At 48.2% G+C, this 14,037-nt stretch overlaps 1 protein-coding gene across 5 annotated transcripts in view; it reads left to right on the forward strand.

Moving 5' to 3' along the window:
* Window positions 1-794: 794 nt before the first annotated feature.
* Window positions 795-14,037, forward strand: part of FGFRL1 (fibroblast growth factor receptor like 1) — a 168,191-nt gene continuing 154,948 nt past the window's right edge. The window contains exons 1-2 of one of the 5 annotated variants that reach the window (XM_086888654.1): window positions 795-1,216; window positions 2,537-2,646. In XM_086888654.1, the coding sequence (XP_086744780.1) occupies window positions 2,586-2,646 (61 nt within the window). In that variant the 5' untranslated portion in view covers window positions 795-1,216; window positions 2,537-2,585. The other 4 variants (XM_086888655.1, XM_086888658.1, XM_023925683.2 and 1 more) reach the window with 4 other exon arrangements.

The raw sequence follows: 14,037 nt of genomic DNA on the forward strand, positions 1-14,037 counted from the left end.
GCAACGATGTTTCTTTTGAGATACAAAAAGTTTAGCTATCGAGGCAGTATTTTTTCTTGTCGTTTGTTTAGTCTGTTTGGTGAATTCTGCCAGGTTGGTTTTGATCCTGTGTGAAGAGCGATTTGCTGTAAGAGCGGAAGCATCAGCCGAGTCATGTTTGAAAGTAAATAATAAATAATTGTAACACTTAATAAAAGGAGCTGACATCTCCACAGTTTATTTTCCACTTGGTTTAGCTTAGTCCGGGCCAGCTTCTTTCTGGCATCATTTGCAGCCAAGCCGAGAGATGAAAAGGGGGCAGCTGCCCCGGTCTGTGCCCCGCTGCCTGCGCGGTGGGTTCCCAGGCCCGGGGCTCTCTCCCGGCCTGGGCACAGGGGTGCTTTGGCCGGGACGGGTTCTGGGGTGCAGGGGGGCTCGCAGGTCTCCACAGGGGAGGGGAGCGCTCCGGGGCACGGCGAGCCCGGCCGGGGGTGCCAGGCTCGGCAGCGGCGGGGCCGGCGGGACGCGCTCCCCGCTCCCGGCGCTGAGCGCTCCGCAGCCGCCGCTGCCGCCCGCAAAGGGTTAAGGGGAGCGGGGCCGGCGGAGGGCGGGGGCTGCCGGGGGCTCCCGGGGATTGGTGCGAAGTTTGGAGCGGGGCGGCTCCGCGCCGCCCTCCGCGGCGGCTCGGCCCCCACCGCCACAAAGCCCTGCAGGGAAAGTTGCTTTATCGCCGTTTCTCTCTCCCCGGCTCTCCCCCCCCCCCCTCCCCTCCCCTTCCCCAGCCCCTTTCCCCTCCTCCCCTCGCTCCTTAAACGGGATTCCGGCTGGGCGAGCCGCCGGACGGCATCACCGGGCATCCCGCGGCGCGGAGCCCCGGAGGCTCTGGCAGGTCCCCGCTGTCCCTCCCCGCACACACACGCTCAGCCCGGCCCGGAAAGCAGGAAAAAAATAATTTACAAGGTTTCCCCCTTTCCCTGACCTCCTCGCCCGTAACTCTCGAGTGGAAAAAAAATCGCCCGCGGGGGCGAAGGGGGGAGGTTGTTAAACAGGCGGTGAAGGGGCAGAGCCGCTCCGTGGGGAGGGCACCCCCAGGCAGCCCCCGGCACCCGGGGAGGGGGGCATGAGGTAGAGGCCGGCGGCGGAGCGCCCGCAGGGCGCCGGGGCCGCGGAGGGCATGAGGCGGCGAGCGGCGGGGATGGGCTCCAGAGCGCGGTGTTAGAGCCCGGCAGCAGCCAAGGTAAGTGTCTCCCGAGCCGCCAGCCCGGGCCGGGACACCGCGCCGGGGCCGCGTAGCGCACAGCTGGGAGCCGCCAGCGCAGCACCAGGTGGCATCACGCCGGGTGTCCCCCCGCTCGTCCCTCCCTGCCGCGACCCCGAGTCTCGGCGGCGAATATCCCGTTACCGCCGAGCCCCGGGAGAGCCCCGGGGGGAGAGCCCCGGGAGGAGAGCCCCGGGGGGAGAGCCCCGGGAGGAGAGCCCCGGGAGGAGAGCCCCGGGAGAGCCCCGGGGGGAGAGCCCCGGGAGGAGAGCCCCGGGAGGAGAGCCCCGGGGGGAGAGCCCCGGGAGAGCCCCGGGAGGAGAGCCCCGGGAGGAGAGCCCCGGGAGGAGAGCCCCGGGAGGAGAGCCCCGGGAGGAGAGCCCCGGGAGGAGAGCCCCGGGGGGAGAGCCCCGGGAGAGCCCCGGGAGGAGAGCCCTGCCGCCCCCCGCCGCCCCCCGCCGCCCCCCGCCGCCGCTGCCCGCCGCGAACCGAGCGGCCGCGCTTGCTGTGCTGGATGCTGTACGCGGGTTGTTGTGTGTCCTGGGGGCACGGGGTGTTTAAACCGGGGAGTTTACAAGGGTGAGGAATCCAGACAGTGTTTAGAGAGTGAGAGTTTTAGGAGGAGAACAGGGTGTAATTAATGTAAACCTGATCTTCCCCGGGTGTGCGTATCACAGCGAAGGCATCTTCAAGAATCTGGGTAATTAAGTGCGGTTGCGCTTTGGGACGCACCTCTGGAGCCCACGGAAACAAGTGGGGCTGGCGGTGGGGGGAGCGTGGCGAGGGGGGGAAGAAGAGGAAAGGAGGAATCAGTGCTGTGCAGAGAAGGCTCGGAGTGGAGGAAGGCGCGTACCCAGAGCGGAGCCTGGCTGAGGGGCACTGCAGCAGCAACACAAAGTTTCCTGGGCTGCTGATGGGAGAGGTAACATTCCTCCTCCCCCCTTCCATCAAGTTCCTCCGCAAATTGTTAACCTGAAATCTTGTTTTATGGCCACTTGCTAGCGTTTTGTTTGCCTTCCAGACTGGTTCTGTACAGGATACCAAAGAATTATGCGTTAACTGTAAACTTAGAGGAGCTTACTGGCCTCAGTGGGTTCTTGATTTATATCAGACTAAAGCAGAGAGGAGGGCAAAGTTTTACTTACTGAGCACCAAGGAATGAATTACAAGTATGTTGCTCTTCCATTTGCTGTTTCTTCTTGTCAGCCTTCTCAATAGGATTTAAAACTCCGCAAAGTTGAGAGTCATTCAGTTTTTCCCCCCCAGTAACTATTTTGCTCTCCTTTTTCCTGACTCCAGGTTTGAGAGGACAGTACCCTGTGCGATACGGCGGGATCTGCTTTTCAAAATGGAATTGCAGCTGGCGCTCCTTCTGGCAGGGATAATTGCATTTTCGGACTCGGCGAGAGGTAAGGGGACGGCGCTCGGTGTGATCAGCCTGTGACTCTCCCCTTCCCTCTGCTCTGTGGGCTCCCCAAACACCCGCGGTACCCCCGGAGGAGACCCCCCAGGGGAGCTGCTGTCCGCAGGGACTCGTCCCCTGCACATTTTCTGTTTGCACAGAGGAGCAGGTTCGTGCCCATGTGTGGTGCCTCCTTACCTGCATGGTTTTGGGCCGTCGTTCGGGATGCAGCGCGGTCACTGTGGCTTTGCTGAGGTCTGTTAGGCACAGGTGAACTTTTCTTGTGTCTGTGTAAGAGTACACAGACAATTTTAAAGAAAAGCTACTGCATTCCTCTGTGGATCAGAAATACCTCTCCCCTCCTGTAATCGCTCCAGCCTCTGCCCCGTGTCTCCCCACTTACAAACTAAACAAACACATCCATTAACTTCCCTGGTGACAGACAAATGACAGTTCCCAACAGCGAGAGCGTATTTTAGTGCTGAGGCTCCAGCAGTTGATCGGATTTCAATAAACAGGTTACACTTCCAGAGGCAAACTTGAAATACGTTGACCTGGGAATGATGGAGGTAGGAAAAAAGAAGTTTCTTTACGTCAAGGTGCTTTTAGCAAAGCTCTGGGATCAGAGTGTGAGGAGCAGCGGCGCTTCCTGCGCTTTTGCCTGTGTTGTACCTCAGTGGGTGCTGTCCTTAGAAAGCCTGAATGCAAATCCAGGCTCTCAGCTCCCCTGGTCACAAAGTAGGGGCTGAATTGTTCCAGGAGAATGGGGGTACAACTTTAGGATGCAGATTGCTCCAGCTGCAATTCCCAGTGGTCTCAGAATTTTGTGAATTGTTGCAAGACCTTCAAGTCACCCATTGTGATGGACTCGTGAATTAAAAGGTTTAAACTTGCCCTTCACTTGGGCTGTAACTTGCCAAAAATAAATCTTGGGGGGCGAGTGTGGGAAAGGAGAAGGGGAGCATTACTCTGAAAACCCAAGTTTGGTTTAGTGCACTGCGTTTTTTTTCTTCTTGGCATTGGCTCTCAAGCAAATATTTTATGGAGGCAAAAGCACTATAAAATGATTTGGCTGGAAGCTGAATGAAAAAGAAAACAGTATATAGGCTGTAATTCCTGCAAGTCTGAATTCCAGGCAAGGCTTACAATGGGGACTCAGTTTAAGCTGTGGGCGATGGGCAGCAGTGTATGAATTAAGATGACTTCATGGATGTATTTTATTGCAATGGACCTGAGAAGTTGGTGGAGTTCCGGAAAAGATCTGAAGTGGGCAGGAGAAGACAAAAAGATTCTTGTCTCTGATGTGAGCTGAGTATCGGCTGCTTTACTGGCTGACCCTGTTTAAATTTGGTTTGCAATTGTCTTGCTCGTAAATTCATTGCCCCTGGAAAATGAAGCGCTGTGGGCTGTTCTCATGTGAAGAAGTGACAGAAAATTAACAGCAGTAGTTTCAGGGCATCATTATTTTTCCTGTGGAAAGGTCTTTTTAATAGAACTTTGATAGGATCATATTGGTAATTGGGTTATTTACACTTTTTAGAGCTGGAAAAACTCATCCTATAAGTGTATGGAGAGATGGTTCTGATTATTTAAAATTATCTAGAAATAGAGGTTAAAAGCCAAGGCCAAACCCATGAAAAATGTCATTCATTCATGGGCTGATTTAAGAGAGGGGAAGTAGAGAAGAAAAAGGAGTCATTGCTGTGAAAACAGAGACAAAATTCTGACATTTAAGTCCTGCTTTAGACTTCCTTAAGGAGGAGAACATTTTTGATAGCAAAGGAGGTAGATGGAAGATCAAACTTCTGAGTAGAGATGAGACACTTCCCAGAACTTTGAAACTTTGTGCTGACAAGTATCTCCAGTTGTTAGGTGTTTACACTGGGATAATTTCAGGTTCTTGGAAAAATGTGCCAGGCTTTTCATGTACCTGCAGAGTTTTTCTGAACGCCTCATACGAGGGCTTTGGCCACTGGAGATGTGTAAACATTACCTGCTACAGTCGCTCAGGTTTTATAGGCAGTCCTTCAGCCAAATCTCAGCCTGAGGTCGTGAGGCTCTTCTCTGGAGGAAAAAGGGCTCTTTGTTTTGGTCAAACAGCATTTAATATCTGTGTCCTGATTGCAGATGAGACGTGTGTGGCCCAAAGTGTGCCAGCACCTCCTGATCCGAGGCACCAGAAGTTTAATAGGTGCTTGCTGGCTGGCCATCAAGTGAGGAAGGTGGCTGAGGAGACTCTCTGGGAAGGTGATGGTCCTTCTTTTCTACTCATTTTAGGCAAAAGTAGGTGATGCTGTAATTAGGGTGTTCATTTGGAGGCGGCTGAATGCTGTGCCCGTGCTCGGGGAAGGGCTGTGCCGTGGTGCATCTGCACAAGGGGGCAGAGTTAAGTTGCCCACGCGCTCCAGCACGTTTGATATTTCCTGACAGTTGAATTCTCAGCTGCAATCTTGCGTTAAATGTTACGTTGTATTATTTTTACATCTTTATTTAGGTGACACCTTTTAAGGCAAAGGGCCCTTGCAGGAATGACTGATTGGGTTTATGCGACAGGTTTGGTTTTTTCCGCCTCCCTGCAAAAAGGGGAATTTTTCCAGAGTCAGATCTGTGCCTGCTGGCTCTGTCCCACCAGTGTATCTCATCACTGAGATGTAACTCTGTAAAAAAGGGAATATCTTAGCAAACCAATATATACTCTTAAGGAAGAAGCAATACCTTTGAAAGGTAAAACGGAGATCAGGTCTGATTTTAGAGGTGCGGGTGGTAGAACTGTCTGTGTTTGAAGGGATGGGGGATGAGGTAACTCTGGTTGGGTTTGAACCAATGCTTTTGGGGTTGACACTGAAAGGCTTTGACTGAGGGCTTGTGTACACCTACAAATGCACTGGAAAAACCCTTCCAAAAAACTTAGTCTAGGAATAGCTCTCAGTGGCCAATCTTATTTCAGGCTAAGGATCTCCTGAAGGGAGCCTGTACCAAAAAAGTCTTCCTTGGGAGCTATTTTGATAGATATCCAAGCCCCTTCTTTCCCTTGCGGCTGAAGACTAGAAAGCCTGTGTTCTCAAAACCCATTCTTGGAGCACAAAACCTGTGTGCTGTGGTTTTCTAGGACAGACTGTGCCTTCCAGCTGACAGCCAAGGCGTGGGGCAGCAGCTTCAGCCTGGTTCCCAGCCGCGACGGATAATGTCTGCTCTGAACCTGGGATAACAGGTCCAGCGGCTCATCCCTCTTGTTACTCCATTCCTGCTCTCTCTAAGCAGTCCCATAGTGGGCATAAAAGTCTTCAGTGGCCTGCCCTGGCCGTCCTCTGCGGGGGTTAATGCCATCTTGGGCCACTAACCTTTAGTGACTATGTCCTGCAGCAGTGTAGCTCCTGCCACGCCACACCTCCTGCTGGACACAGGTAATACAATCTGATATTTTCCTGCCTGTGTTATCTCAGTAACAGACAACGCAATATTTGTTCCAAATCTGTCAAGTTGCCATCATATTCGCGTTGGTGACCGTATATGGTAACATTGGGATGTGCCTGGCTTGGTCCTGTGGCTTAAGCAAGATTTTGTATGGTATGTTTAGAAGTTTTTGGTAAGAGCAGTAACCACCCTCCTGTTAGCAAGTAAACTGATATTCTGCTGGAAACTAATTAGTTTGGATGTTGATTTCATTTTCGGTGCATTGCGTAGGGAGGGGAAGAACGGGACCTTAATTGCTTTCTGTTCTGGCACTTCTCTGTGCGACCTTGGCTTGCAAACCTGCTTGGTGTCTGCTTTACAGGGAATCTGCTGATTGGGCCGCCTCAAAATTCAATGGTTTCATGCAGAAATAATGTTATGTGCCATTTTGATTTCTCTTAATATTGAGGGAAAGGGAATAGGGTGCTAGAGATGGTTTTTTTTTTTTTCTTTCTTGGAAGTTGAGTTCTTTGTTCTGATGAACAGAATTCCCATTCTGTAACTTTGGGGTTTATAAGAGTCCTTCAGTAAGCACAGAAAAGATAAATAATGGTAATGTGAGAGAGATGGTTATTGGCTTCTGCTTTACACCTTTATTCTTGTTGAGTGGTTGTTTCCAGATAGAACGATTAGGTAATTTCTCGCTTGTGAAAGAGAAGCGTGTTCAGATCTAACAGCCTGATTCAGATTTTATGGAAGTCACAGCACATCTTCTGGTGAAGTTTGGGGCATTTCTTGGATTTTGCTCTTGGGGAGCTTGCTCATGAATAATCTGTCAGCATGACTTGTACCTAGAGTCAACATGACGATCTAAGAAAATCCTGGTTATTTTTTTAAACGTTGGTTCCTCCCTTCTTCTGAGGCTGTTGGCTGCTTTAAATTGTGGCTGAGTTTAAACATAAAATTCAGCGTGCGTCATACTGGAAAATTAGGGTTGATTTTATTTGTTTTTAATTAGGAATATTACAAAATTCAGCAAATTGCTCAAATACATCTAGATTTTCCCTAAAGTTTTTATAACTCTGTTTTCTGAGTCCATATGTTTCTTTGACCTTCATTAAAAGATGCAAGCAGCAAATCAAAATGTGTCTTTTCTGGGATGAACTCGCACACAGCAAAGGCTGGACTCCAAAGCCTGAGTTTTAGCCACAGGAGCAACTTCATGTGCCATGAGGTGGTGCTTGAGATATTACAGGAAAGTGGTTTTTTTCAGGATAAGAATATAATTTGAAATTGAAAAAGAAGTGACACTTGCTAGCAAGTAGGAACTCCCTTTTCAAGATTTGGGGCCATTGGTGTCAGTTTATTAGCTAAAGCTGAAGTTTTTTATTTGACATGAATTGGCTGATAGAGCTGATCTTTTCCAATATCCTCTCTGATAATTCCTTTTTGGGTGTCTACCTCACCATAAGTGATGCTGATACATCTGGGCACAGAACACTCATCATGGAATAGTGTGAGTGCAGTGGAGTCTGCCTGTGCATTTTTGGATTAATTACTGGAAGAGATAAAAATTCCCACTGAAAGAGGAAAATAATAATGCAGAGATCCTGTTGTGCCTAGGATGAATATAAAAAAAGCACAACAATTTTTAGTCATAGCTTTAGTTATTCAGTGAGATTTGAACCAGTGCAGCTGATTTTCCTATGATGTGAAGCTCCTGCTTGTGTCTGCAGTGACTTGTAAAACCATGCTGCCAAAAGGATCTGTACAAATATATTCCAGCATTTCAGGAGTTGGTGGAAATGCTGTTTTCTCACACTTCTTTCATTACCCTCCTCATTTTGTCTTGTTTCAAGTAATTTGTCTTTCATCTGATCTTCTCCTGTATTTTCTGGTGGGCTGCTCAAGCTAAAATGGATTTCATATTGTTTGGAACATTAAATTTGGATTTCTATTCCTTATCTTGTTCTCTGTAATCAGTCTTTACTTTGAGCTTTCTCCAATAATAACGCCCCCAAACCTACTTAGCTGTGCTCACCTGCTCTAACCTTTTTCAACAATGTGAAACATTTTTGGTCATATAAGGGACTTTTTGAGAGTGTAGCCAGTGGTGAATGCAGAAGTTGCAAAGGCCTCTGTGTGATGCAAGTCTGTTCAGTCTGCTGCTCTTTCATAGCAACTGTGGTACTATGGTAAAAGAAAAATATTTCCAAAAGCAAGCTTGATTCATCTGATTGTGCTGTCCTGATGTCGTATGAGATAAGCAGATGCAGCCATGCCAGTTGTGACAGGTTGGGACCTGATTCAGAGCCTGAGTGTTGGTGCTGTGACTCCTACTCACTCCCATAGGCTTTGGATCCATCCCTGAAGGATGACTTACTGGGATTAGCTGTGATGCCCACCTCACGTGTGACAGCAGAGGGGATGTGGGCCAAGGGTGTCACTCACTTGCTGGACTGCATGGCTTGGACTCATGTTTTTTATTCTAGAAAAGCACATTTTGCTGCTACTGACTGCCAACTCTGGCTGGTGGGGGGAGCATGTGCTTCTGTGGCTGAAAATGATTTGGAAATTCACTGTTTAAACTCTGGGTTGCTGCAGAGAGGTTTATCCCCAAAGGCAGAGAGCCATCCTGCGGGCCGTGTTCTGGGTGTGGAGGGGCTAAAGACTTGCCTGAGTGTTGTTTAGTAAGTGAGTGTATGCTGTTTGTTGCCAAATCCATTTCCATTTCTGATATCTTTTTTTCCCTCCCCCTCCCTTCCCAGTCAAGTAAACCTGGGCTGTGTGGAGTTTGGTTGGTTGCTCTGATTACTCAGTGTCTCCTTTGTATGGCAGCAGAAACACAGCATCCTGTAGTGCTGTGAGGAACCTGACGCTCTTATTTCATCCCAGCTACTCCAATTTTCACAAAGAAATTCAGCCAATAACTCCAGGCTACTTCTTCCATTAAGTGTTCAAATTTAATTTTGAGCTTCACTAAGGAAAGAAGAAAAATGTAAATTGGGAACAGAGACTCCTTGGAGCAGGTTAATGTTTCTCAGGATGGCTGCACCACTATGCTCAGCTTCTCTACAAGTTGTTTCCAGCTTGATGGGACACAAAATAATTTCTTCTCGTATGTGGCAAATTTATTTCATGAGAGATTCACACAATCCTGGGTATCCTGTCAAGTGAGTAATGCAAGAGGTGTCATACCCTAGATGCCACTTGGGTGACATTGACTTGGGTGGGTATTTTAGGAGCCATCAGTATTTGTGCCTGTCAGATAAAAACACAGGAACAGCAGACAAATGGGGAAATGTGGACTTAAGTTGTGCAATAGACATTTTTAAAAATCCATATTCTCTTTGCTGGGCTTGCTCCACACGCCCCCTGAACTGATGACCTTACGTTAGGTATTAGTGTGGAATGGCACAACATCTCTGTGGTGACTTTGGGCTTGTGAGTTCTAACCAGGATACTGGGAGAGGGAAGAAGCTGGAGAGGGAAATGTGTTAGCCAACCTCCAAGAGAAAATTTAGTCCAGATTAGTTGGTGTATCCCTGCTCTTGAGGCCTGCTGGTGCCTGGGAGAGCAGCTCGAGCAGGCAGTGTGTGGCTCTGAAGGGGATGTTGGGATGCAGCTTTTCCAAGTCTGTGTGTAGTTCTCTTGTCTCCTGTGTCCTCCCAGGTGCCCCCATGTACAGGTGTCAGACTTGACTGGCTTTTGACCAATATGTGACTCTGAGGAAAAGCCTTTTAATGTATAATGGGTTCTTTTGTTGTGTTAGCTACTGTTCTACTATTGCTTTGTATGGATTTTAATCTCCTTTGTTCTAGACAGAAGTGAATGGGGTGAGGCCAAATCAACCACAAAGGAGGGAAAAGGGAAGGCTGTTCACACTCACCAGTCTCTCAAAGCACAAGTCAAACTACTGGAGTTAGGCTGCTGTGGGAGCACTGTGAACAGGTTTCTCTCCCTCCTCCTTCCTCTCTGATAGATTTGTGTGAGTTGGAGTAACAGAGGAAGTTACTTTTCTCAGTGGTTGTTGTCAGAGCTGTTAACACAGATCTGTAACTGCTGGCGAAGCAATGGCAAGTGCCAGATGAGCTACAGGTGTATGAACTGTGTGTCAAGGATGGAAGGGTTAATGAGTAACAGGATGAACCTCGGAACACTGTGCAGTTTCTCCCCAGGGATACTCCAGACTCTCTGTGGAAGGAAGGATGCTTGTTTGCCATTGACCAGTCAGTGTTAAACTGGGGGCTCTAACTTCTGCAGGGTGTGGATACCCTTCAGAGAGAGGGTGCTGTGAGCCACCTTGCTCGCCTTCTAGGTGAATCTAAATCTTCCCTGTTCTTTTTCAGAGGAACACAACATTTTGGAGGTGATAACAGCGCCTCTTTATCCAGATGAATAATACTGGGAAGTGTTTCATGTATTTTTGGGCAGTTTGAAATGGAAGAACTGGGGAGGAGTCGACAGCTCCTCCAGAGTATGGAGATCAGGCTCCATGCTCTGATAAGTCATTTCATATTTTAATGTTCAGCGTTGGATTACAGAATGATAGTCCCTTTAGGTTCAGTGAGTTGTGGTTGAGTAGGTGTGAGTAGGATTTAAATATCTAATCCTACCAGAGAGCAGAAACTGGAGCCTTGTAAGACCAGGCTGAGTTTCAGTTCTGTGCAGGGTGGCACCATGCCATGGGAGGGTTCATCACAATCTGCAATAGTTAATATAAAACTAGAATAACAGATCAGAGCTGATGAGTATCTTTCCTCCTCCCTGCTATTCCCAACCAATCAGGAATGCAGTATTGCCAGGGCTAATTTCATTAAGGGTTAATGAGAGTGAAACTTTCAACTTAATCATGGCCAGGATAGTAAGCAGGTGTTTACTTTGCCTTTTTTGATTGACAAGGAGTCATAAACCTGTTAGGGAGATATTTGCATATGCAGGGAGCTGGATTTGGACAGTTGATTGCTAATTGCTGGATTTGTTCTCTCAAGGTGTTTGCCACTGCTCTAAGCACACAGCTATTGTTTCTGGGATATAAAGAAGTAGTAGAGACTGGTGAGAGCATTTTGCAGAAACCATAAGATGGGGATAGGTCAGTGTTTTATCTAGACCAGAGCAAAGTCCTGCTTGTATTCCTAAGGCAGAATGCTATTCCTGATTTCCTGCCTGCTCAAACAGGAGTAGGCCAGAGGATTTGGAGGATTTCAAGCAGTACTTTGTGATGGTGATGTACACAGGTTTATTCTTGTCCTTGGAAATTCATTAGAAACACCAGACTAGGAGTCCTTGTATGCAGTTGGTAAAGTAGCCTCTGGATATTTAAAATGAAGTTAAATTCAGGGCTCTCCTCCCCTTGAGTATTCCTATTTGGAGGAGGATTGTAGTTTCACAGGGTTAGGAATCTGTCCTTTACCATCAATAGCAAAGAAGAAAGGTACTGCAAGGTGCTGCTCAAAAGTAATCATAGCAATTGGCCTGCATATTTGTAATAATTATGACTATTTATTGAGAGTTTCCAGTACATTAAAAAGAGACCCCAAAAGTGCTTCTCAGCATAGGCAGTCTTCCTCTTCTAGATACTGTCAGGAGAAAAAGCTTGTCTTTCTGAAGGCTACAGACAAAGTGGAGTTCCAAGCTTATTTTTCTTTTATCTTAGAAAATCCAATAAATCCAGTAAATTCTTTCAGTGTGGTCTTGCAAGAGTTTTTCAACTTGGTCTGACTCACAGATTATTTGAGTGCCATTATAGACTAGGGGTCAAGCAAGTTAATTCCCAGAACAGTATGCTGCCCTGTTTTCAAACTGTGCTAATCAGGGTTTTGAGTCAAAGCATGGCAGTTTGCTTAGTGAAATTATTTTCCTGTTAGAAAATCACAAATAGGCTCTGACTATTCGTGTTGGCTTTGGTCACCGGAGCGCTCGCATCACATGCAGTGCAAAGCCCCCAGGGATGCAGTCGCTGTGGATCAGGGCACTGGTGGGGGCTCATTTCCCATTTCACAGGATTGAACTCGTGCAAACAGGCTGAAACCTTATGAAAGAAAAGACAGAAATTGTTGCTGTTCCATTTCCACCTCCATCAGGACGCAGGGAGGGCTGTGTGAAGCCTGTCCGAGCTGTAACGTGAATGTCCTTCCACAGAGGAGACATTTGGTGGAGTTATTTGGTTACCTCTCCCCCTCACCTTTTTGTAATGGACTCTTGTTTACTTTTTCCTCCTCCTTTCCCGAAGCTTATTAGCACTGTTTAGGCAGAGGAAATGAATTAACATAATTTACTGTTGTTTAGAACAAGACACATTCCCCACATGTATGTATACACACGCTGGCATTCTCCCTCCCAGCGCTGCGCAGAGTGTTTACAGAGTCTGGCTCCATTTATGGAGAACAATACCCTGATTATAGAGGGCAGCCTTTTCTTTCCAGAAACCAGAAGGAACCCTTTGCTTCAAGCAGCTACTGCCCCTTGAAGGTGTGGGCGTTGTGAGCTGCTGGGAAGGGGGGAATAAATCTGCTGTGGACACAGACGGGCGGCATTGTTCTCCGCGGAAGTTGGTTTAGGGATGGGGGTGAGGAATGGTGTCGGGATAAACCAAATGCCAAGTCTCAGATCCACCAGCGTGCAGCGAGGTGTCGCGACTTCCAGTTTGATTTTCAAATAACAGCTGTGAGACTTCACGGGGAATTATTTGGTGCTGCAGGAGCTGGGGAGGCTGGGTGGGAAGAAAATGGTAATTGAGGCTCAGAGTGGTTTTGGATGGGCTGAGTTGGGTTGAAAGGTGCTGTTATGTGTGAAATGCCGGTCATTTCTAATTGCAGTCGTGCACCTGTGCCTGGTAGATAATGCTGGAGCCGTGTCATATGGAGCATTTGCTTCACATGATGTTGAGAAAGGTCAAGCACTTGGTTTCTGTCCTGCTAAGTTGGGTCATTAGATGCACAAATAGGACCCCCCTTCCTTTGCCTGACTGCAGCCGCTCAGATGCTGGCAGTAAATCCTTCTCAGGTGTGATTTCATGGCAGCTGAAGATGACTGAACTTGACCCCCTCACTGGCCCATCCTTGTCCTCCTTTGCTCCCAGCCTGGTAACTCCCTTGTGCTGGGGGAGAGCTCCTCTGACCTTGCTGTGGATGTTTTGGGGAGGAAACTTGGGCAGGAAGCCAACCTGGAAAAAATTGTGATGGTTTAAATTCTTAGAGGAGCATGGGCTGTGCTTGTGGAATATCACAGTGTCTCCACAGGCAGCAAGTCCTTTCTTCTGTTCCCACTTATGGCAGGAAGGCTCAGTACTTTGAAGGACTGGATATTTATGGGAACATTTATAAAATGACTCTTTAGGAATCTCAAATGCACCAAGGTCCACAGGACAAAATGTAACATAGCCTGGGGGCAGTGAATGTGAAGACTGAAAAGTCATATTTGGCTCTTGATTCAGCTCAGGGGTAGTGCATTGCTGGACCTTCTGCACTGGGAGATTGCTTCTTTCACACTCTGCATAGTGACAGTTTTCTGTTTGTCTCAGTGATCCCCTGAAATCTGGAGTACTTTGTAGGGAAATGGGTGACACCTTCCTTCCTCTGTCTCTGCTTCTGTCTCCTGAGGCAGAAGGATCATTTTGGTGAAATGGAAAATGGCAAGTTCATTCTGTCAGCATTTGTTTGCTGCCTATGGCATTGCCTGCTGCAAGGAAGGAGCTGCTCCATGAGGAGCACAGTGGGCAGCAAAGGTGGCTACAACCAGTGCTGCTGGTGACCAGGTGTTCCCCCTGCTCCAGGCACACTGTCCATCCACCCTGGAGACAAGGTGAATGAGGGATGTCACCCACAAGTTTCTCCTCAGGCTTGGCTTTGTCTCTACAAAACTTCTGACTACTGACACCACTTCAGCAGATTGCAGAAATAAGGCAGAGAAAACAGCTTGGGCAAAATATTCCCTGTGGGTGAAAATATTTTTCCAAGGAGAGTAACAGAGCCAGCAGGCTAAACAGGTAACACAGCAGGGCTGC

This window comes from Cyanistes caeruleus, chromosome 5 (assembly GCF_971803275.1).
Source record: "Cyanistes caeruleus chromosome 5, bCyaCae1.hap1.1, whole genome shotgun sequence".
In the NCBI taxonomy this organism is placed as follows: Eukaryota; Metazoa; Chordata; class Aves; order Passeriformes; family Paridae; genus Cyanistes; species Cyanistes caeruleus.